Source organism: Apteryx mantelli, chromosome 4, assembly GCF_036417845.1.
Source record: "Apteryx mantelli isolate bAptMan1 chromosome 4, bAptMan1.hap1, whole genome shotgun sequence".
Taxonomy (NCBI): domain Eukaryota; kingdom Metazoa; phylum Chordata; class Aves; order Apterygiformes; family Apterygidae; genus Apteryx; species Apteryx mantelli.
In genome coordinates, this window is record NC_089981.1 from 66,910,028 (window position 1) to 66,935,453 (window position 25,426).

Consider the following 25,426-nt stretch of genomic DNA (forward strand, 5'->3'; position numbering starts at 1 on the left):
CAAGTTGCTTGCATTGGCCACAAGAGGGTAAAGAAGTGTCTCTGATGAAATGCATGGCGTTGCCTTTCCATGGAATGCCTTCCAGGAAGCAATGCGTCTGACTCACCCTCCAGCCAACACTTCATGCAACCGGTTCCTTCCGGGAGATGGAGCTCATCTCACCACTCTTCCTGCTCAGCAGCAGCACCTTTTCACAGCAGCCTCTTCTGTTCCATAGGGAATGCAGGAGTGGGATTTTTTTCATACAATTAACATTTCTGTGGAGTTAGGTTTTTTGTTTTTTATTTTCCTAGTTTATGTTCATTTGACCTTGTTATCAGTTGTGTTCTCCTGCAGTCATCCAAAAGGCCTTACTCAAACCAGCATATGATTTCGTTTCTTCCCTTTTACATCACTTTAAAGGGACACATCTATTGACATATCTTCTGTAGAGAGTGGATTTCATCTTTTGCTGAAATTTTGTTCCAGCCAAAGCCGAACCTCCTGGAGATTGTAGAAAAAGGGGCCTTTGCCTCCCAGGTAGGCAATTTTTTGTCTCTGCACAATGCACACTCGCTCAAATGAAACCCCATAGGCCACATTGGCATTGTTGTCCATGCAGTCAGCAACTACTTGGCATTGAGGTGGCAAGGAAAACCGTTCTAGGAGCTGGTGAGCGGCTGCACATCGGTCTTCCTGGTTCCTGTGTTTCTTAACTTCAAATGAAGAAGAGGAAATTCCAGGGGCGGCCCAGCCATCAGATGGGTGAGCCTCATCAATGTAGACCAACAGAAAGTCAGCCACACCAGAGAACTCCTCCACCAGCTTGCTGAAGGCCGACAGCTGGTTTGTGAATGGTGGTCAGGTAGCTGAACCAAAGTTGACCACCAGTGGCCTCTCTGAGTTGGCAAAATCCAGAAGGTGGCATTTGGTTCCACACTTCCCACCAACACTCTTCCAGCTGTTAGTGCTGCCATCACTGCCATTGGCTACGTGGATTACACTGGAGTTTGGGGCTTCTCCTCCCAGTTTGACCTGATAGCAAAACAAATGAAAACATAATAAGTTAGTGTGACTTGTTTTCCCAGTGTCCGTTTGATTACTCTCTCTAAATAAATGCAGTCACCTGTTCAAATAGTACAGTTTACTCCCCACATGGGAACTAGCAAAGGGATTCTGGATTTAGCAAATCATCAAAAGCAGCAGCTTCAAGAAGGCCCTAGTCCCTCTGGATATCTGGAAGTCTCTAGTCTCCTTCCACTCCCAGTGCAGGGAAATGTGACAGGTATAGCACTTCATTATGCTTATTGTTAGATAACTTGTCCTGAGATCTATTTTGTCCTATCCACCACAGACATGTGAATAGACTGTTTCCTTCCTCTTCACAGAAACCCTTGTATATTTGCAGATTCTTATAAAGTCTCTCCTTAGTCACCTTCTCTTTCAGGCAGACTACCTCCTGTGTCTTTTTACCTTTTTCTGCTAGCTAAATTTTCTAGATGTATGAATTTTTTTCACTATCCTCATATGAGCTCTCTCCACTTGCTCCACATCTTTCTTGAAGAACAGTGTTCAAAACTGGATTCTCCTTCTGTAGAGCTTTTACTAATTCAGAGAAGGATCAGACAACTAGTTCATGTGTCTCAGAGGCTACACCTGTTAATATGTTCAAGGAGATGTTTGCTTTTTCCAAAACATCATGAACACTATTGACTACTGGTGAGCTTGTGAACAGCTATAATGCCCAGGTGCTTTTCTGCCTATCATCTAGTTGCTCCTCATCATGGATTTGTGCACTTCAGTAGTCTAGCCTAAATGTAGTGCTTTGCACTTGATTCTATTGAACTGCATCCTACATTTTCAAAACATTTTTCCAGTTCTTCAAAATCATTCTGAATTGTATTCCTGACCAACACAATACCTGCCGTACATGCCTCCCAACTTTGAGAAGTTTTCAGATTTCATAAGCGTATGTTCAATTCCATCCTGCAGACCACGAATGAAAATACAGAGAGTACCAGATCCAAAAGAGATCTTAGCAGTATCTGACTCAATACATTGTTCTGTTTTGACAATGGGCCACTGAAGACTGCACTGTCCAAAGGATTTTCTAACCACTTTGCAGTAATTTCATCAATGATTGAATAACACATTTCCTTCTACTGCAATATTTCTCTAAAAGAAGATTGGGGGAAAAGCAGCAGAAAAACAGGAAAGCTTATTTGAAGGTTGAAGCAGGATGAAGTTAAGGCTTTTTAGCTCTAACCTCAGATCTAATCTGAACTCAATACACAGTTGTGAGAAAGTCATTTTGCTTGACAGTGCTTTAATTTCCCTGCCTATAGAAAGAAGACAGAATGTATGCATCTCACAAAGGGGTTGCCAGAATAAAGTGAAACCTGCAGAGGGCTCCAAGATCCTTAGCTGATAATCACTATAGAACCACAAAATATGACTACATACGACAATCAGTTTCTTAAGAGCCTTGCCACAGTAATTCCTATGTATCTGCCCTTAACACCAGGCTCTAGTACAACAATGCAATTATCTTTCCATTTTTTCCTGCCTTTATCTCTCTCTGTATCCTGTGTATTTGATAATATGTAGAAATGCTGTTTTGAACAAACACATACAGGGCCAAATCCTGAAGTCCGTCATATTTTATTCATTTCTTTCTCAAGTTACACTCCTACTGAAGTCATTTGAAGTTAAAACTGAATGAGAATTCTGTAAAAACTGAATAAATAACTGATTTTGGGTGCACTGTTCATTCTACTTTACATTATCAGGTACCACTTACTGACAAGTCACATGCAGTAAGAATCACAGAATGCTTGACATTGGAAGGGACCTTTGGAGATCATCTGGTCTAACCCAATCTGCTCAAGCAGGGTCAGCGAGAGCAGGCTGCCCAGGACCACGCTGAGATGGCTTTTGAATATCTCCAGGGATGGAAACTCCACAACCTTTCTGGGCAACCTGTTCCAGTGCTCAGTCACCCTCACAGTAAAAAAGTGTTTTCTTATATTTAGACAGAATTTCCTGTGTTTCAGTTTGTGCCCTCTTGTCCTGTCACTTGGCACCACTGAAAAGAGTTTTGCTCCTTCTCCTGTACACCCTCCCTTCAGATATTTATACACGTTGACAAGATCCCCCTGAGCCTTCTCTTCTCCACACTGAACAATGCCAGCTCTCTCAGCCCTTCCTCATATGAGAGATGCTCCAGTCCCTTAATCATCTTAGTGACCCTTTGCTGTACTTGCTCCAGTGCAAGTCTCTCCATGTCTCTCTGGTACTGGGGAGCTGAGCACTGGACCCAGCACTTCAGGTGCGGCCTCACCAGGGCTGAGTAGAGGGGAAGGATCCCCTCCCTCGACCTGCTGGCAACGGTCTTTATAATGCAGCCATTGGCCTTTGCCACAAGGGCATGTTGCTGGCTTATGGTCAACTGGTCCACCAGGACCCCCAGGTCCTTCTCTGAAGAGCTGTTTTCCAGCAAGTCATCACCCAGCCTGTACTGGTGCATGGGGTTATTTCTCCCCAGGTGAAGGACTTTGCGCATCCCTTTATCAAACTTCATGAGGTTTCTTTCTGCCCATTTCTCCAGCTTGTTGAGGTCTCCCTGAATGGAGTTGGGTTAAGAGCTGAATATTTAACTGAGGCTATTGCTCTGAGATCTGGGTCCTCCATTTCTTCCTGAGAAACCTGACTACCCTGCATAAATCCAGTTATTCATGTTTCAGCTCCATTGCATCAGACTAGCAAAAGAAACAGAATTTAACCAAAGAAGATTTTGTAAGACACTTCCCTTAAACCCAAAAGATTTTAGAGCTAAATGAGAAGGTCTCACAACATGTCTGCAGGGGATATAAGCATCATTTTAGCTATTTTCTATAGTGCAAATTGAGACACAAATGTGCTGCCTTTCATTCAGAGATCAGAAAGGGAGAGCGCCATAGCAAGAAAGAATGGCTGAGACCTATGATGTTGAGTATATGGTAATGATGCCACTCTCAACAGTGGACTGTGCAGCTGCCACTACAGCACAGGCTAGGTGAACAGGCACTGTGCAGGAAAGGAAAGCCCCTCACTGCTCCTAGCAAACCTCCATCTATAACATTAGTTATGTGCTAGAACCCTGGTAATGGGTAAAAATAGTCTGGTGTTTGACTTCATGCCTTTGGAAGCAAACAAAGTTTGAAATTGCTGTGTTTAGGACCTGCTGAGCAGGTGGATTGTCCACTGAACTCAAGAAAGGAAAAGAGCTTTATCCCAGCTTTCTTAAAGGAAAGATCTTTCTGTAGAGAGACAGTGACAAAAAAAACTCAGCCTGTTTCATGTTTGTCAATGTTACAAGGGATTCACCTTGTAACATTTAACAAGTGCTGCTACAGACAAATAGTGTTTACTGCTTAGCAGGTAGTAGGTACTCTTCCTCTGAGCTGCTAAACATCTGCATTTCTCTCTGCCATTCTGTGGAGTAAGATAGGCAGAGCAGAAGTAAATAAGGTTAAAGATCAGACATGAGCAAAAAATACAGTGGCCAAGATCATTTGGAGATGATATAATCAACCAAGGGCTCCATTCAGTCCAAAGGCCAGCCAGACAACTCAGCTTTTTGTGGTAGGTTGGTGAGTACCAAACAAGGGCATATCACATAAAAATGGCACAAATACTAGATCACTCTGCCTAGAAAGCTTAATTGTTCTTCTGCTAACAAGCCATTGCCTTTTCAGAGCTGGGTTGCCCAAAATATGTCTTTTGGGCAAAGCCTGACATGCAAGTATCTGTGCTGCACCCACTCTCTGAATGAATAATGGATTTCAGTGCTTAGGAGTGTGTACTCATTCAGTCAAGGAAAAGAAGTAATAACATGTGATTTATCTCATAAATCACAATTAAGCAACACACTTTGAATTTCTGATATTTGTTGGCAACCTTCAGAGGACAAGAAAATTAAAGGTAAAAAGGACAGAAGAAAGTAAAACTGAACAATGAACGGAGCTGCTCAGGAGACAGCAACAGCCAAGCAGCTGTTTCCCCTGTTCTTCTGGTTTTATTTTAGCAAAGCTGTTATGACCGAAAATGCTCTGACCAACACTACAATCTTTAATTGAGAAACCACAGTCTGCTTATGCAAAAAGAGAGGCTAAATGTTGTATGCTCCTCATTACCAAGTGTTCATTCAGGTCTACCAAATGCTTCTTTTCCTAGACAAGTTTGCAAACCCTGAAGGAACAGACTAATAAAGCAACTCCCATTGATGAACATTCACATGAGAATGCCCTTCAAGTATCATATAACATTGATACCAAGGGTGGCAATGTCTTTTATTATTCTCCAGAAATGCAAGTTTGTATCCTGTCACTCCGACTTCTTATTGACCAAAAAACAGAGAAATTTAGAAATTTAAACTACTGTGTCTTACGTCACCTTGTAGAGGTTTCTCTTTACTTCCCACAGCCACAAAGCAAGTCTCATGGCCGCAGGTTACCCATCATGTTAATTTTTGTTTCTAGGAGTGCTTGTGTTGGTTTTTTTTCCCCCCTTAATGAGACATCCTTGCCAAGCAGGCATTCACAAGGCATTTTCTGCTCTTGCAAAGGAGTAATTAGGTCGGTGCCTTGTTCCATGCCAGTGTCAAGCACTCTAAAATCCAGCCCTACCCAGTCGTTAATGCTTAAACATAAGCAGCAGCATCTCCACTAATTGGTCTTGATGAAATGCTGACGTTCCCAAAGAGACTCTTTATTTCACCCCGCTCGGGAACAGATTGACACAGGATGACAATATCATCCTCGCTGATCATCTGCATTGTGGGCCTTGGCTGTCTTCTTTGTTGTTACTTATTGAAATAAAAAGTAGCTCTTGGAAAAGAAAATCAACACAATGAAAAAAACAAACAAAAAAACATGTATTCAGCCAAACTGCTTTTGAAATCTTACACAAAGGCAGGCAAAATATAAATTCTGAGAAACAAACCAGCAGAATTTCCCTCACACACAATCCAGTGTTTCTATAATCACATACTTATATGTGCATGAATATTCGGGCATGCAACACTGGCCTTCTGGATGCCAAGCTGAGGTGGAAACCAGGCAGTGCACAGGCACCTCCCTCCCATGCAGCCTGCCCAGGGCAGGCGAGGTTGGCCAGCAAAATGTGAGAGCCGCTCTGGCCATTACCCATAGCAAGCCCCAACCCTACACTAAGGCAGTAATTTGCATCATTTGTGTGAATTTCCTTTGCTTGACAGCCTTGGTGCTGCCTCTCCATCTCCGAGTTTGCACGCAGAGTGAAAGGGAACAAGGTTACTGATGCTTTAGCACACAGACTGCAAAATGAAGGAGACTTGGGAGTGGAAAAGAAAGCCCTATTCATAAACTACAGGCTAGAAATAGCACATACTGCTAACTTTGTTGTACAGTCTCCATGAGGTCTAGGAAAAGCCCCATGGACAAAACATCACCTCCTCATTTACCTTTTCCTTTTTGTTGCTTTGCTTTTATCAGTTTTAGCATAACCCTCCTGGGATCCTGTGGACTGGAATATGGCTTTCATTCCCTGTATGAAGGATTTTCAAAGTTTGGCAAACTCATCAGGCTGTGTCAAGCCCTTAAAGAAAATAGGTGTTGCCAGACAATTAGCAGTCTGTGATATTAGCCATTTAAATATGGACATACTGCGTTTGGGATTGGAGTCCAGCAACTGGTTATGAATTGAATCCCTGGAGCTTTTTGCTCCTTTTCAAATTCTCTGCTTTGCTTTGCTTTGATTCCATTCAGCTAAATATAGCCTCCTAAGAGCCTGACATTTGTCAGTGCTTCATCCAAATCCTAATCAGATTCTGGCTGCAGAAGTATACATATTATTGTTTTTGTTTTCTTTTTTTACATGACCCAGAATTGTGCAGTGGATAGAAGTTACAGGAGGCTCTTGTTTGGAGTAGCCTACATGAATGGGAACTCTTCATTTATCATGGGGAGGTGGCAGTTTGCTTTGAGAAACTTGAGTACCCAAATTGGAGAGCAGACACTGGAATTTACTAGAGTTCTTCCAGAGTCCAGAGTCCTTATTTAGGATCAGGTGTGTGAAGCTGAGGGAGGGAAGCGGGAGAAAAATTAAAAGGACACAGTCCAGATAAAAATAACTGGTCAAATGTTGTCCTCCTTAAAAGCTGCCAGTCCCACAAATGAGCATTCATGGCAGAGGGAAAGCATAAAGGAGCCTTTTGCCTTGCACTGTTTTAGAATAGAAAAAGGAGAATTTTAGCTCCTGTGATCAGGGAGCCTACAGTGAGCTTCCTAATGCTCTTTAAAGAGGGGAGCATGGCTTATGGGGAGGCACAGTCAAGGATACTGGGGCCTCTGGGCCATCTGCTGCCCTTGCGGACTCTTCCCAGGGATGACAGAGGCCTTCACCATTCTTGTTAGTCACCACTGTCTGGGCAATGGACATCTGAGTGATACCTGAAGTTAATTTGAATGATTATTTATACTTTTACCTCATCCTTCTCACTGTATGAATTCACAGTGATGATTTTGTTGGAGAGGTAGAGATGGGGTGAAAGGACTGGGTACAATCCTTTTCCTGCATGATGCGAGTTAGCTAATTGTCTGTGGCTATCACAGCTTGAGTGGGTTTTCATAAAGGTTTCACAAAAAGGGAAGCAGTCCTTTCAGTCAGTTCAAGGGGGTTTTTTGCACATAGGGATGAAAATGGAGGACTGCATAGAGATGGTGTGGAAGAAGCGAAGTTAGATCTGCAAAATAAGATGGGCAGGATTAGACCTCATGCAGAGTAGTAATCATTATATTCCTTTTTCATACCCTTTGTTTGCCTTGAATGTTTAAACTGTAAGCTCCTTGGGACAGACTGTCTGCTTCTCTTGTTTTGGACATTGCCTAGCACAATGTGTCCCCAATCTAGGTTGGTCCCTGGACACTACTATAACAAATATGATTATACATTAATAATAATGACAAAGTTTTAATAATAATGGCAATGACAAGCCCAAATCCTGTTGAATTTAGGTTCCAAACACTGCAGGAAGGGTTTTAATTGTGGTTTTGTTCTGTTTTTTCACTTCGTTCATGATTCTTTTTATTTGAAAATGTCAATGAAAACAATTCTGCTAACTCTGAACTTTGTAAAACCAATGAAATATTTTTAATACCACACAATGTCTAGTTCAAAACCATGAAACTATACAACACAAGCTCTTTAGGACAGCATTTATTTCGCAAATTCCCTTCATTATAGTGAAAGGTGGAGAAAGACACTTCCTTACTTTGCCAGGCAAATTAATTACAAATAATAAGTATAGAAGGGTCATGCCTTTGTTCCAACCATTAAAAGACATCTCCCAGAAGCAAAGAGGCACTAGACAGCTGAACAGCAGGTAAAGGATCATGTCCTTATATTACTTTTCACATATTACTTTGTGATAATGTTGCACAGCATGCACTTACCTTACCAAAAGCTATGGCAGCTTTCCAGGCTATACTGCTTTACATACCAGTGTTTTTAAGAATAAATGTACCCATTAGACAGGCAGAAGTAGCCAGAGGTGTCTCTGGTAATTTATTCATGCCTCCCCAAAATGCCTCAGAGAGGTGTCACCGCATGTTTACTAAACCAATCCACTTGCTACTAACTCCCGAGTTGGGCCTGTGCTCTGAAGTCAGGATCCTGTCCCAAACTTTCTCTCAGTTCTGTCATGCCACAGCTTGCTGTTGGCCCTTTTTAGAGATGGCAAAAAGCCGGAGACGTACATACACCCCGCCGTTAGCAGCCACCTGCTGAGACCCCAGTGTCACCGTATGGTCCCTATGCACACATGTGCCTGTGTGCACACGGGCACGTTACCTGCACAGGCGCATCACTCGGCCGCTCCAGAGAGCAGGGAGCATTAAAAGAAATCCCTGACCGAGCTCTTGGCCCGCACAGCACCGTGCTGGGCACCCATCAGGACAAGCCTCCAGCTCCCAGTTCTGGCTGGGACTGGCAGCTCTGACACAAAACTTGCCGCTGGCACTGCAAGACCGCTCAGCACTCTGCACCTCAGCACTGGCCCCTGGTGTGGAAAACTCCTCTTGTAGCCATTTAAAAAGCATATTAAGATAATAATTTCTCTCTTTTCGGAATCCTGGCGAGTGGATTCATCCCAGTACTAAAGTACAGAATTTACAGGGTAATAAAGCATTTAAAATAGATACAATGCTTAAAAAAAAAAAAAAAACTTTTCTAGCTGTTTCTCTGGGTTTCTGTAAGATATGTGACATATTCAGTATATATGTTGTGGGATGAAACAAAATCTTCATTGGCATTTGTACAGATGGCTTATATAAATTACACAGGGGGTATTTGAACACCCTCCCAAAAATCTCTTTTGTTTTTTTTCTTCTATCTATGGGGGTTGGTCCATCCATATCTATACATACATATGGGCGCATATATATTCATATATATATATACACACACACACACACACATATACATACAATAACAGTGGACTGACTCCTGAAAGAGCCAATTATGTATGCCTATGTGCATTTATGCATTTATACACATATATGTATGTCTATGTACATATAAACACACATGTATATATCTTTATATATACATACACATATGAATGTATAAATACACACACACTTATACATACATGACTTGCTCTTCAGAAGTCAATCCACTCATCACTTCTGTAGATAAAGAAGAACAACAATAAATTAAAAAGTAACATCTAAATAACAAAACATCACCATACTTGCACTCTTCCAGTTATATGGTTATTATAACTTGACTGCTGTCTCTGTTTATCCCTATGACGATAACTAATCTGGTCCTAAAGACTCCCTTGTTGTAACATAAAACATGCTTGCTTCTTAGGAAAGAATAGGAGAAGGATGTTATATAAATGAAAAAGAGGTGCAAGGTAGACAATATCAACATTGAGTGTGACAGATACTGAACTCAGAGCTCAGGAAGTAAAAAGAAATACATTAATCATTGATAAAATGTACCTAAGAAAATAAACAAGCGATCAATTATTTTGATTTCACTGGGACAGTAAAGTGTGGGGAAGTCATATAAAATGTCCCAATAAAAGAGAATACTGAATATGTGCATATACAATATATCAGACTGCATTGTTCACCCACTGAGAAAGTTAAAATCCTCAACTGTTGCCTGGTAATCTTGCCTATGAAACAAATGTCCTAACCAAAATGTTTTGTGCAATAATACTTAATAACTACAAAAAGCAGAATAAAAGCAAGTTGAAATTTGTGTAAGATATTCCAAAGTTTTACTAGAAGGGGAAATGTATCAGAATAGCTATTTTCAGATACATTCTTTTTCAGCTATTCCAAAATCATCTCTTGTACACACTAGTCTTGAAATAAAGTCACTTAATTCTGGAATAGTCTGTGTGCTTCCAAGGCAGAACTATTTTCTTGGAATAAATTTATTTTTAATCTACAAACCAGTATCTATCCAGGAACTTTTTCTGGAATGGCTTCCAGAAATTTTTCTTCTGTTTATGAAGTACTCTTATGCAAAATGCTGTGAAATGTAGTCAGAAAGAGTTCCATGTAAGTGATATACAGCATAGTACAACCAAGCGTAGCTATTGTTCTAATCCAGAGCGCTCTGCTAACTGGCAGTCTAGCTTTGGTCTACCTCAGCCATCTGCAATTCAGCTATTCTAGCTGAAGAATGGTGATTATATCATAAATAGTCCTGAATGGAACGAATTTAAGCACATGCTTAAGTACTTTGCTAATGCCTGATTTCAACTAGAAAACTAGAGCAATAAGCAAACATGGTTGTAATAAAGGCTACATTTTGCAATGCTGTTTAATATCCTGATTCTCCAATAATTTCATTTCCTACCTGTCCTAATTGGCTAAGATTAAGATATTACAATTAGATGATCCCACTCAGGATTTAAGAAAAGATATTTTAAGGAAGAAGAGGCTTTGTGGGACAGTCTTTAATCTATTTAACATGCTTTTTTAACATTTACACTGCAAACCAGGATATATTTGAAATTTTTTCAACTCTATCAGTACAGCTTTCCAGTTCAACCACTTTTTTCTTTCTCTTCCTTGCAGAAGCAGCAGAAAACTCTCCACTGTTATGAAAGCAACAACTCTTCTCCTTCTCCTAATATTGCTCAATTTATTGTCCCCTTTAGAATTTGATTTCTAAATTTACTCTGTATCTCTGTGACAATCAAGGTTTTCCAAAGACCTTCTGGCCTGGCCCATAATTCTATGAAGGAAAATGTAGTCTTTCCATTAATTGCTGGAATTGATTAGTTCTTCATTAAGGATACCTGGTATGAATGGATTTTTCCCTCTTTTTGGTACAATGTTAGAAAATCTGGCTATTTTGAAGTTTGTATGAATTTTTCTGCTGAGTTCACTGAGGCCAAGAATTTGTTCTAGGGACCTTAAAGCCTGACTGGCATAAACAACCTAAGTCATTTAAAGGTGATAAGGGAGAGTTTTCCGTTACTAAGTTCAAGGTATGTGTTGCATTGCCAAAACCAAAAATAGCACAGAGCCATCCTCCCTCTAGATCCAAGGGTTGACAGCAGCAGTAGCTGAGGGAAACCCAAAGCATGTCTTTGGAAAGTATAAAAAGGCATGCAACATATTTATTTTAAAGCATTTTATATTATTTAAACAGAATGAAATTGAAGATATTTCATGAATATGAGGTTCCTTACAGCTGCACACCTTCCCAGTCCCTGGCCCACATACAGATCACAAATGTAGAAACTGGAAACTTGGCTGTTCCACTAGAGCCTTGACCAAGTTGCACGTTACCTGTCCTGCCTTGCCTTGTCTGTAAAATGGGAACAGTTGTGTTTACCAGCCTACTTAACAAGACCACAGAAAAATTTCCTTACCTAATGTCCATGAAGAGACTAAAAAAAAGAAACTAGAAGGGCTAGCAAAATAGTGAGCTTCAATATTCAGCATTACTTTATTTGGGTAGCCAGCTGGCTGATTCTTATGGTGCCATTAAGAGGCTGATCCATTTGGCAAGATGTAATACTATTTATATGTCTTACACTGAAAAATAATGTACCCATGGCTTGGATTTCAGGCTAGGTAGTTTGTATCCCATATCACAAAGCCAACAAAACAGCTCTTCACATCTCTAGGTAAGAGTGAATACAAGAGCCATTGTGGGGGAATGAAAGGGGACTGGGGGGAAGGTGACACAAAAAGAAATCTTTCAGAAGATATAGAGCTATCGCCTGGACAGGTCTCCTATGACCTCATGACATCAGATGGGGCATGTTAAATTAGATGGTCTAAATAAGACAACCCATTCTAACAGAGTGAGCACTGTTTTGGAAGCCACAGGGCTCTGAATCCAGCTCTTCTACTTACTAACTGGGTGGCCTGTGTGAGAATTTTCATCTCTTAGGGTCCTCGTTTTCAGTCTATAAAAGGGAACTATAACTACCTCATGAGACCTGGGCAGTACCACTGGGTAATGTTTGTACAAAACTTAAAAGGAAAAAAAAAAAGTTGCATAATTGCTATTAGCTTTATTAACTTAAATCACCAGGCAGCTGTCCCTCAGCTAGTCAAGCTCATTTTTAATCTCTGACATGTCCCACTGTCACTGCTTTCATGAGGGAAAAAAGGCTCACTGTTTCTCTCTGTCCAGTTTTACCTGGATGCTTCCTTCAATGTAAAAATTAACAAATGAGTAAGAGAAAGTGCCAGTATAACGACAAAGGCTCATTTTCATCCTTTAACTAAAATAATTCTATACACAGATAGATGTTATCTATGTAACATAGAGAGCTCTATCTCAAGATACAGTCTATGTACAGCCTCTGAGGATCTACATGGCAAACGATTAAACGACCGCTTTAAAAATATTTAGAACGTTATTTATTTATTCCCAGACAAAGATCTTGAAGTACTTTATAAGCATGAAGAGTATTATTCTTACTGGCGGGGAAACTGAGGCACAGCTAAGTGACATGGCCATGGCTGCAGAAAGGAGTCAGTGGCAGAACAGGCAGGCAGGCAGCAGCTCCCCAGTCTCCCGAGTCGAGCCTCTGCCCCCGCCTTGGACTGCGTCTCCTTTGGGCTATCCCCCAAACTGAACTTCGGAGGGGAAGGCGCGGTGAGCGCGCAGAGCCGTGGACAGCCGGTTTTGGGGACCCCGGGGCGCGCACCCACCTGCTTGTAGGCGTCCAGGAGGAAGCTGTTCCAGACGCAGCGCAGCCCCTCCGAGGTGAGCATCCTCCGCCACTCGCCGCGCGCAGCCTTGGAGCGGCTCAGGAACAGCACCATGTGCTTCAGGAGGATCACGGAGTCATACAGGGCAAGAAAGAGGCAGTTGGAGAAAAAAACCGGCAAGATCTGCAGCGTGATCAGCAAATCCACACTTAGCAGCCCCATCTTCCTTGCTGCTTCTCTTCACCCGGATGCCTTCAGCTCCCTTTTTTGCCCTGTACCCTCATTTAAAAAAATAAAGTAAAAAGCATTTTGAAAGCCTCATTACCCCTCTGGCTGCTTCTCCCTTTAAAATGAGCAAAGATAGTTAAATATGAGCAGCCTGGTTAACTGCATGATACCCATTCAATTCGGAGTTCCTTTTTATTTCTCAGAAACTAAGATGTTAGCAAAAATTCTTCCCTTAACCAGGAGATCTTCTAATTTGGTTGAAGAGAGAGGCAGCTGTGTTTCCAATTCCCTGCAGTTATAAAATTTAAGCTGAGATTGTTAATTGTTAACTTTCCTGCACTATCCCATTGTTTCTGAGCTATTTAAGCACTGCACGGACCTCTCATTTCTGTGTCACTAAAGCTAGCTACCAGGTGCAACAATACTTTTTTAAAAAAGGTCTATGTACATAAACTTTCTGTTCCTTCCTCCCTCCCTCCCTGTCTTTCCTTCTCTCTCTCTCTCCCCCCCTCCCTCTTTCTGTTCCTGCCTTCCTCCTCTCGCCCTCTCTCTTGCTATCTGTCTATGGTGCAAAGTGCTTTCCCCTCTGGAGTCCTAGCTTGCTTCCCTGAAGCCTTTTATACATTCCCTGGCTAATTGCTGCAATAGAGAAATGAAACCCTAATCTTAGTAAAGATCTTGACGTCAATGTAAAAGAGGGCTTTACTTTGGCCAGGACTGCAGTGAATAGAAAAGTGAAATTCTCAAAACTTTTTTTTTTTTCAGAGAGAAGAGAAAAAGAGAGAGAGGGAGAGACAGCAAGGGTGGAACTTTGCTTTGCTTTGAAAAGGAAAAAGAAAAAAAAACTATGCTTCTGACGGCTCTTAAGAAATGCTTTCAAATTTTGGAAAAAGTATTTTCATATGACGTGGAAGGTGACACAGCAATGCAGGCTTCTGTTGTGGATGTTTTTTTCTCATGGCTGTTTTTTTCTTTGCCCTTTTGTCTTTTCCAGGAAGGTGTGTGAGTTGATGCATCCCAAGAAAGGGCACATTTCTGTACTTTTCCCTCCCACCTCCATCAAGTACAACGTGTATAGTGTTTTAAATATCTTTTTGTTTTCTTGGTATTTAAGGAAATATAAGTAAACACCCAGCACTGACTTCATCTACTGATGTGTAAAAGAAAAAGATAAGAGAAAGAGAAAAAATAAGTTTTTGAAGGAGTTGGGGATTTTTAAGCTGAAGTTCTCCACTTAAAAAATAATATGCTACATCCTTAAGTGATGTTAATCAGCTGAGCTTCAAGGACTTCAGTATTCCCCTATGATGATAACTATTTACAACCTTAAGTCCAATAAGAATAACTTATCTTTGGTTAAAAGCTTATAAAAAAGGAAAGGAAGGAAGTTTCCCCTGGCAGAGCCATGTGTGCTTTCACAACCACAAGCCTCCCCTGCAGCACCAAGCTGAAGGAGGTTTGTTCTGTTCATTTGCACTTCTCTTTGTTTCTCCTTTTTTTCCCAATTTTTAGTCCTCTTTCCACATGATTCTTTTTTGGTACAGTAGACACATTTTTGGCTTTTTTAGGTTCTAACTTCCTTAGGTAAATATTTTTTTGTATTTTATGTTACGGACATCAATAATTTTATTTTTGAGTGGATGTCTTCCCCAGGTGCTTATGTAGCCTCTCATCTCCAGATACATTTAATTCCCAGAGATGCCAGTGTGATGTCTAACCTCTGTCAACTCACTGATGAGCCACATCCTTGATGAGTAGTACAAGCTTCCTTCAGTAATACATCTTAGTCTTCATCAATCATCGCTATCCTTCCACTACTATGAAGTGCAGAAGGCAAACAGCATCAATCTTCCCTACTCCAGGGTCTTTTATTTTCAGATGTTGTAATGTCAGCGGGTTGTCACTCCACTAGGATGCATACTTCTAGATTGGCCTTCCCATCTCTTGACTTGCAATCGCCAAATAAAAGTTTGTTTAGGTAACATAATATCAGCCATTTGTAAAAGATATCAACCAGATGGGATCTCTCCTGCAAATGTTTACTCAAATAACTTTCAAAGGTTACACACATGTAAATCTGTGACCTTTTGTGTTACTGGCATAAATAAAGAAGGAACTAAGTTTCTTTTCAAACTAGAACAATTTTTAAGTCAAATTGCCGGTGGTGACAGTGTTCCATTACCATAGGAAGGATTGCAACCCCATGGATTTGGCTTTATTACTACCCTGCAAAAACAAGTTATAAACAGCCATTTATACATCCCCACACATGAATGAGTCAGCATGCCCTTGTCCTGTGAGCACAACGCAGGAACAAGGGTCCCCTGAGCTGCAAAACTAGCTTACTGCCTGACCCCAGGCAAGCATACCTAATCACTTGATTATAAGCACTCTAAAGCCTAGATTACCCCTCCTATAGATCCATCACTAACACATACATGATTCTGTCTGTGAAGACCCCCTTTCTTTGTTTTGGGAAGGTTTGTTAAAAGGCAAGTTTGGGGACTGTTGATCACTGTGTCAAATGAATCATCAGCCACTGTTACCGAGAACAGTTTGCAAACAGCTCTGAGGACAGTCCAGCTCAGGCTCTTCCTGTTCCCCAGAGGTAAAGTCAGGCTAGAAACTACACTGAGAACACACTGTCTTCTGGGTTCCCTTAAAACTACTGCCCTTACACAGAGAGTGCTGCATGGGTGAAGAGGTTGTTTGTAAGACAACTAGAAACCAGACAGTTTTGGAGCTTTGAAGTGCATCTAAAGTTGAACAGCAAGCCCACTTGTGTCAGCTGCTATTTCGTATTTATTCTGTCACCTTTCTTGCCTATGAGGTAGACTGTACATATTGAATTAAATGGAACTACCTCAAACTGCATATTTGAGAGTTTCAGTCAAGAGATACTGATAACTACTTAATCCAACCATAAAGTCAAAAATCTTTTGACTAAATAAAAATGAAAAAAGACACTTGCCATTGCTGTCTTCAGAAGCAGTAAGTCCCTGCAGGGCACAGGTATTGCTTCTAAGCTTGACGATCGGCATATAGCAGCCCTCAGTACAGAATGAAAGCGTAATCCTTGCTGCTCTTATTGATATCACTTCTCTCCTCCTCAGCTGAAGCAATTCATCCATGTGTTCATCTCTCTCAGAGACCAAAAGCACAGGGGAAACCACTATTTGCACCTGTTGTAAAAGACAGGTACAAATGAGTATCTACAGCATATTCTCAGTGCTGAAGCCTACAGTCTCTCACTACTGCCCTGAAGATTCTCTTGAATCAAGGAAGAAAGGCCCAAAACTTCAGACCTTGAGGCACTGAGAGAGCCCTTGCTCTCCTGAAGGAAAAACAGATGAATTTGATACACAAGGAAGAATTAGGCAGGGATGAAGATACACACTGAAGAACTGAGATAGGGTTCAATTAAAGCTCATTTCAATTACCTGCTCTGCCATACCTTCCTATATTATTTGCATATAGCCCTACAATGTACCTCAGTTCTGCATCAGCAAAAGAAAATAAAAGTACTACCATAATCTATGGAGCAGTCAGGTTCAGTAATGGGAAATTAAACATATCATCCATAATTTGTCAAGGTGGAATGAGCAAAGCCAACAACATTAAAGCATTCACTGTTACTAGAACTTGTATGTGGCTAAAGTCAACAGTATCGGTATAGATGTCCACATTCTGTAATGTTTATGGAAATCAGTGCCATCAAAACCATATCCATGCATAGCTTCATGTTTCTTCCCAGTTTCAACCACAGTAGCATGAAGATTAGGACACGAGCAGCCAGTAAGTTTGTTTACTGCGACTCTATTGATAACTGTGCCTAGACACAGGAAACTAGAGGTGGAATTACTGCTGCTCAGGCCACTTTCTTTGATCTCATTTTATACTAGATCCATACTAGCTTTCTGCATCTCAAATGGTATATTTTACAGCCTTCGCTGGGTTGTTTAGGTCTTTCTTTGGATGTGGTTGAACCACCTGTGTAATCTGCCATGGCACTCAACCCCGCAGTATCTAGGTACCTAAATATGAGACTACAGACCCCAGAACAACAGGTCTGATTAATACTTTGATTACTCACCCATGTTTCCTCAGACCAAGCAAGACCATTTTGAATGCAGTTCCTCTTTGTGGCACAGCTGCGAACGAGTACCTCACAGCAACAGGCAACCAAGGCTACTGCTCTGGTTCTACCCCCAGGAGGTTCGTGGGAGAGATCATCCCAAAGGATTCAGCACAACCTGTGTGCATGCTTTGCTGCTTCTCGCTGTTTTCACTGCCAAAAACAAAGAATGAAGCTTTTTGTTTGAGAGCTAGTCAGTGTGTCCATGAGCTTATCCCTGGAGAACTGCACAGCTGCAGTGATATGGATTGAGATGGGGAGCAGAAAGATTAGCTTAGCCATACCTTTGCCTCCCTGGCCCTGGGCAAAATTTCTTTCTTACAGCCAAACAAGAATTTGCCCTTCTCGCAAAACACCATTTTTCCTTCTTGCCAGTCAGAGAAAATCTCCCATTTCTCAGCAACATTTCCTCACTTGAAATGTTTTGGAGTATTGACTGAATATCTATTTCCACTTTTTGATTAGAATCAGCAATGTGTTTTCTTAAAGAAATAATTTCTTTAATTAAAAATAAAATTTTAGTCAAGTCTCAGTGGTACCTGGATAGATTACCCACAGTGTGGATTCACCAGGCCCTGCCTTCCTCCGGCACTCCAGGCTGCAGCACCACGTCTGAATGGAGCAACGTTCTTCCCGCTGGCATCCAGCCCCATTCTGCCTGCTTAAAGCTGCTTCTGTTCTCTGCAGGAACCCTTTTACCAGCCTTTCAAAGGTAAGTGCACTAAATATATCCTTACTGCCTAATTTATTTACCTTTTGTATTATCCATAGTTCTGTTTTATTTGGGTTATTCTACCACTTCCATTATGCTGCATAATTGAAAGTAGATTGCTCTGTGAAATTGGCAGCTGTGAAAGGTGCTGATTTAATAGCCCTGAAGACTTAATTCCTCAGTTATCTGCAATGGGAGAGAATACAGATAGTTAGAATGCAAACTACTGACACACTACTCTTCTTAGCAGCTCTCCATCACAATTTGGAGGGGGAGTCCCTGGAGCAGGAAGAGGAAGCCAGTCTCACTGCCCACTCAAGGCATGAAGCAGCAATACAATTAGATATGGTTTTACCCAAAAAGAAACCAAATTGAGGTCATATTTAAATAAACTAAAGAAAAAAAATAAGGTGGGACACTTCTGGATAGCAAAAGAACAGAATATCCTAAGAGATGGCAAGTTATACACAGATGCTCACATAAAACTGGGGCTGCCTTGTAGTCAAGCCACAATGGTTCAGAAAGATAGAAGTGTATGGGGATAACTGGGACTGCTGATGCATCTGCCAAACCTGTTCTGTAGACTTCAAAGCTGTCAGTCTGGCACTTTCTAAGAGTCTGCATTCATCCTATGACAGCAAAGTTAAGTAATTGACTCGTGGGTGTGGGTGTGTAATAGTGACACGTTTGAGGCTAGAAGAATTCCCCACATCCCTTGGCTAATGATCCCCAAATTTCTATGCAAAACAAAAATAATCTCCCTGTTTCAATAAACTACACTGAACAAACCTGATGATAAAACACACCTGACTGAGTCAGACTTAATTTTGGAACAAAACAAAACACCCTACACACCCTCAAAAGATAAGGTAGTTTCTCTTAAGAAAAACAGGAAAGCTGATTTATGAATAAGGACAATAAGAAGGCTTCCTCAGAAGAAAAGTCAGTTGGCCCAAATACTCTGAATATTGCACAAGAAGAGGAAAAAGGACTTTAGATGTATTGAACATGAAAACAAAGCAACTTCAGCTGCTTGTAGATTCTATAAACCACTTCCCAAACTCCCAAGAGAAACGGATTGAAATTTAAAGTCTTCCATTCATATAAATATCCATATGAAGAGCATGTATATGAGAGTTTTATATGGCTACATAAGTTATGACAATACATTTCTACCCCTTTAGAGCACCAGTGAGACTTACATGTAGGTGAAATTTTAGTAACATCTCCGTAGGGATTTATAAATAAGGACTCATTCGGAGTTAGCTCAGAGTTCTAGGAAAGTACTAAAGGCCCAACTTCCTCAACTGAAAATGGGTGTTTCCTGTCAGCAAACCACTGACCTCAATATCAGCAGCCTTTATTTTAGTTTTTATTAATCTATAAATCATATTCATTAATCCCATTACACATTTAATATCTTACAAAACACATCCTTGTGCCCTTACACACCACTCTATCCAGTTTAAATCCACTCCATCTAGTTATGAGCTGAGAACATGGTGGAACAACTATCCCAGCTGAGAGCCATGACTGTTTTCACCAGGGCCTCATTGTCAGCAGTAGCTCTGCTAAGTGTAATCCGCATTTAGTCTCAGACCAGGCAACTTTTGGTCTTTCCAAAGGATTCAAATTCCCAGCCTAACCTTGTTTTTTACAGTTTTATCAGATACTCTAAAGTCTTCAGGTATTGTCATAGGTTTGTATTCTGCTTATAAATCATGAATTTGCAGCTGAAATATTAATCTTTGAATACTCGACAACAAGGACAATACCTAGGACTTCTTGAATAAGGCAGCAAGTAGTTCATGGGCAGTTAACTTTCCTAAGCAAGGACAAGGAACATGTTAAATCAAAGACTGAAGGCCAAGGCTTTTTTTTTCATTTCAACATTTTTAATGTTCATGACACAAACAACAGATCTTTGGATTAAACCACCTTGTAATGGTTCAAAACCCTTTATAAACAACTTAGCATTTTATGTTTGCTTTCAGGGCATTTAAAGATTGGCATTTCTTTAATTAACTCCTTCAGTTTCCCAGATTCTTTACTAAAAACTGTTAAATGTACGTTGAGCACATTTGCACAATATTACTCAGTCTGCCTTTGCTCCAGGGCTCTAGCTTTTCCTTAAATGGCTCAGAACATTTGCTCATGCCCTTTTCTTACTCTTTTTCCTTCCATTTGAAAAATTGCCTATGTAGACCTTTTTCTCAGCTACATTATATAAAATTAATTCTATCATACTGTGACATAATCTAAATGATAATGCAAGAAGTGTACACTCTACTCCCCAGAGTGAGACGTTAGAAATGGAGGAAAATATTTGAAGTCAGTGTTCTCTCCAAAAATACCCCCCTCTTTTCGATAATGTTTCATTTTTATGTTAACATGAAAGTATGAACAATAGCAAGTATTCCAGAACAACAGACCATAAGAAATAAGCATATTTTCTGTCTTCTACTCCACTGGCACCTACTTCAGGCTGATTCAGAATACAGCTATATTCAAACCTGTGTTTCCATTCTAGTGAGACTTAATTTCTTCATTCTTACATTGAAGTACCTTTTAAATTCATTTTAATCTTATCACCCTAGTTAGTTTAGTAACTACTTAAACCTAAGAAGTCTTATAAAAGTCTGGTTCTTTCAGTGTCCAATTTCTATGTGGTAAGAATTGTGTAAAATTTGTACAATTCAGTGGCTTCTTCTATCTGTCTCCTCTGAAAGTTCTCCCATTAGGGTCTTGATTCATGCCCATTTCTTTCTATTCTGTGCATTACAGTAGTAACGATGATGTTTAAGTTAAGCAACCAACTATATTAAGCCTTATATCAGTATATGTTATAGACAGTCCCTGCCTTGAATGGCTTCAATTTAAATAGAAAATAACAGATGGGAGGAAAGAAGTGGAAAAAAGGCTGAAGTGCCAGAGAAATTCAGTGATTTGCACACAGTCACATAGCAGCCAGGACTTGAATTCCAGGGTCCTATAATTGTTTTAATTCAATGGACCTCTCTACACCTCTTATCAAGCCAAAGACTCATTTCAGTCAGAAATACACAGAAAAACAGTAACTTTGATTTTTAGGTGTTTATTTATGCGATGCTGCTGTGACCAATATTGGCCAAGGACAGAAGAAAAAGTAAAGAAGGTCTTAATGACTTAATGTTAGTGCATCACAAAAAAGCAAGTATAGGAAACTGGGGGATTGAAGGAACATGATAAAAAAAAAAAAAGGGAAAGGAAAATTTGATAAAGAACTGCCAAACTATGTCTTAAGGAGAAATTTAAAACAGATACAGGACTTAGGTTTTTGCTTTTTTTCTTCCCCACTATGTCCTTTGCTCTGACGACATGATTTTCTGTTTAAAGTTGCTTAAATCTCTGTTGCAGGGTTTGTTATGCCACCTTCCTGAACTTAAGAGGCAAAAAATTTCCAGGCAGAAAGCCACCACGTGGGAAAGGTAAAGTCATTATAGACAATGAAAGCCTCTTGTTTAGAGGTTCGATTTGACAGGCCATATCAATAACTGCAGTGAGCATGAACCTCAGAACATTAATTTTCATTTTCTTTTAGCAAAATCTGAACACCACATACATTTTAAACCTCTCTACCTGTCTCAGTTTATGAACTTCTTTAAAAGAAACACAGTAATTCAGAAAGATAAATATCATTCCCTTTACATAAGAAGAAACCTGTTGCTGGTGGAAATAAGTGGCTTGTTTAAACACGCACAGCAAGCTGCTTGCTGACTAGGACAGGGACAGGTTTTTTGACCCTTAATCTACTGCTCTACTAAAACTCACTTAAAACCTCTGCCATAGTATCCTTTCTATATATCAATTTTTACCTAGAGAATATCACACACAGGTGTTGTGAAACTTAAGTGAGCTTTTTAAAGTTCTTTTTACAGCTTCAGAGGAAAGATGCTGTATAAGTGTCAGATATTACTAACAGCAGTAATAATAATACAGCAGCAACACAAATTAATGCCATTCACCTGTAAGGTTTAATTATGGGAATATCTTGGGCTATTTCCTGTGAGTTATCTAGGCAGTAACCTATTATTCCCTTATGCCCAAAATACCAAGAACCTTATCAAGATTTTATGTGATTTTTTTTATGAAGTCTCGTTAAAAGTGAATAAAGAGCACTCATCTTTACTGTGCAAAAGTAGGATTAACACTATTAATTTAAGAAACAAAAAACAGACTATCCAATCTGTTGCAATATAGCTCTTATAAAAACTTCAAGAGCTAAAGTATTCTACTGCATCATATACCATGCAAGGTATAATGAAAGAAATTCCTTCTGTTACAACCAAATCAAAAGATAACTAAGAGCTGGACAAGTCTTTTTGTAGCCTACATAATGCTACATAGCATTTACCTTTGAGGTATAAAATCTCCCTTCGCAGTATCATCTGTTCCCACTTTTATTAATTCAAAATATTTGCTTTTGATAAAGTTGTGTTTTTTTACATCAAAATAGTGAGAATACATTTAAATAGATAGATTTACAGACATACTTACAGGTATACTTTTCTATTTATTACTATACCTATTCAAGAGGAAACTTGACAGAGCGTGTGTTTTAGGACCTTGGCACGATTCTAATTTCACAGGAAAGAAATTAAAGTTGTATCTGTTCCCAATGAAATTAGATCAGTTTCGTAAAACTCCGTCAAAACCTGTTCCAAAATACTGAAGCACACACCTAACTTTAAGCAAGGATTATTCAATAGAGTGAAGGAACTTCAAAAGCATAGATTTGCAAATGTGATTGAGAATATCTTGCACAAGTACAGAAACAAATTTCCTATAACTGTATTAGGCTGAACCCATTCTTTCAAACATATACGCACAGGCATAATGCAAGTGCCTTGGAGGTAGGACCATTTTTGACTTTCCACTGTCCTGCATCTCCTGTAGTCACGAACACCAGTACAAGGTAGGTGTGCGGTTATTGTATCCAAGGGCGTATCAGTTTACGTGCATGGTGTGCACCAGTGTTGGCCACTGTAAAAAGAACAGAGCAATGACAAATCATGTTTTATGAGCCCAAGCTTGTGAACAGGAGGATCACGATTAATTTCAGCATGATAACTCCTGGGTGTATAGTTTGCTAAAGTGCAGCTACAATTGGTTGCCTCATTGGTTCAGTTAGGACTCAGTAAATAAAATATCACCACCACTGTAATCAGCAACAGTATTAGCTTGCCATGCTTTTCTAAAAAAAAGTCAAAGCATTTTTGAGTGCTTATTTTCTTTAAGAACTGAAGAGCTTAACTGCTAAGCCATAGCCAGTTTTACGGGAAATGTAAAAGATAATAATAATGAGTTTAATAATAACAATTAGCACTTACGCAGTTCTGTGTACTTTCAAAGTGCTGTACAAACGCTAAATAATTCATTTTAATTAAAAAGGCCTCGAAAAGATTAAAGGACCCTTGAAATAAATGAGAAGTGTTACTCATTACCTCAACAGGAGAAAGATCTGGCCCCAAACACCTTTATATTTGAAAATGATTTGGAAATGAACACTGCAACATAAGCTTAGGGAAAAAATGCTTAACCACATAGAATAAGCCTTCAGAAATCAGTGAAGCTACATGCATGAGTAAAAGCTGTAAGATGAAAGTCTTTAATTATACATCCCAGCTTTTTTCTTTTTTCTCCTCGTTTTATTTTATTTATTCCTGAGATTTCAACCTTTCAACACATCAGGCAAAAAGTCCTAGTGATTTCGCCAGGAGCAGTCCCTTAGCTCTTTTTTTATTACGTGCTTTCTAAGAAGGTGTTTGTCTTTCCTGAGTTATTCCATTTCAGATGTCAGCTAAGGTGCTCATAGCTATGCAATGAAGAAGTCTTTTTTCCTGCGAGGCCACACCTTTCTATTTCTAAGAACAGGGCTCCTTCTTGGCACTGTCACCGCCCATCCTACCAGAGAAATGCTGCGCTCCTACCTGAGGCCTCCTTTTGTTCCTTGGAAGTAGGAGTTTGCCTGTAAAAGGGGCAGCACACGCAGCATGCTGCACCAACTGACTTTCAAAGCCTCATTTTGCTTGCTTTTTACGCTTTGCTCACCTCTGCTAGGAGCCACTCCTCTAGTGATGGTTGCACACCAGCCACAGCTGCCATCTCCCAGGCATACCAGCCGAACCGACAGGGCCGCAGGCAGGGAGCAAGCACATGCTTCAGCTCCTTCTCACAGCTGAAGGCCACACAACCCCATGTATAAAGTTTCAGCCTCTCTCCCTGTACAATTTCCCATTCTTCCTTCTTCTGACTCACTTTTCCCCTTCCTATCAGGTCTACGTGGACTTGTGATGCACCTCTTAATCTTGCTTTTCATTTTCAAGCATATTAAATTTTGATCCATATAACATTAAATCCCTAAAGGCAATTTTTTTACCTGATGCATGTAGTGCTACACTAAGCCCAGCCAATCACTGCTATCTCTTCTAAGAAGCAGGGAAAGATCCCCCAGCTATTGAACTCAATCAGTCTTCCTGACCATTTTTGGCAATTTGTTCCAAACACATTTTAACTAAATTTATAAAAAATACATTCTTTTGTCTGCTTCAGTAGTAAATTAATTTCTTCATATTGTGCTCTCAGAGGTCACCAGTGATATACAGCTCTCTGGGAGCATGCCTTATCTCTAGCAGGCAGTCTGGAAGGGTGTAACAGCAGTGAAGTCCTGATTTCACCCTCTGCAGATTTTTACGAGAATGAGCAAGGAATTGCTCCTTGCATTTAAGACCTTATAAACTTCTCTATGGAAAAGACAGGGAAATGTACAATGTGTGTATTCTTATATTCTTCTTTGGAGAAAACTGTTAAGCATAAATTAGAGGTGACAACACATACAAAACTAGGGAAATAGTTGCACCAAAAATAATCAGAAATTCTGAAATACTTCAGAAAGTCAGGACAGGCCCATTTGTAAGGCAGGACAAAGCTGAATGAGAGGATTTGGTGAAATAGCTTGTATACAGACTTTTAGGACCAGCTTTCATGTGATAAAAGCATGAATAAGGTGTTCCCATCCAGACTTTGAGCTCTGTTTATTCCAGCACATGCAAAACACCAGGGTGCCGGGCCTGAGCATTAACTTAGGTTTTTTAGAGGGCCAAAGCTGAAGCTCTG

At 40.2% G+C, this 25,426-nt stretch overlaps 1 protein-coding gene across 1 annotated transcript; it reads right to left on the minus strand.

Moving 5' to 3' along the window:
• Window positions 1-441: 441 nt before the first annotated feature.
• DIO2 (iodothyronine deiodinase 2) lies at window positions 442-13,418 on the minus strand. Its single transcript, XM_013941008.1, has 2 exons — window positions 13,197-13,418; window positions 442-1,014 (listed from the first exon to the last, which is right to left on the minus strand). The coding sequence occupies exons 1-2, from the start codon at window positions 13,416-13,418 to the stop codon at window positions 442-444; spliced, it is 795 nt and encodes a 264-aa protein (XP_013796462.1).
• Between the last annotated feature and the right edge of the window lie 12,008 nt (window positions 13,419-25,426).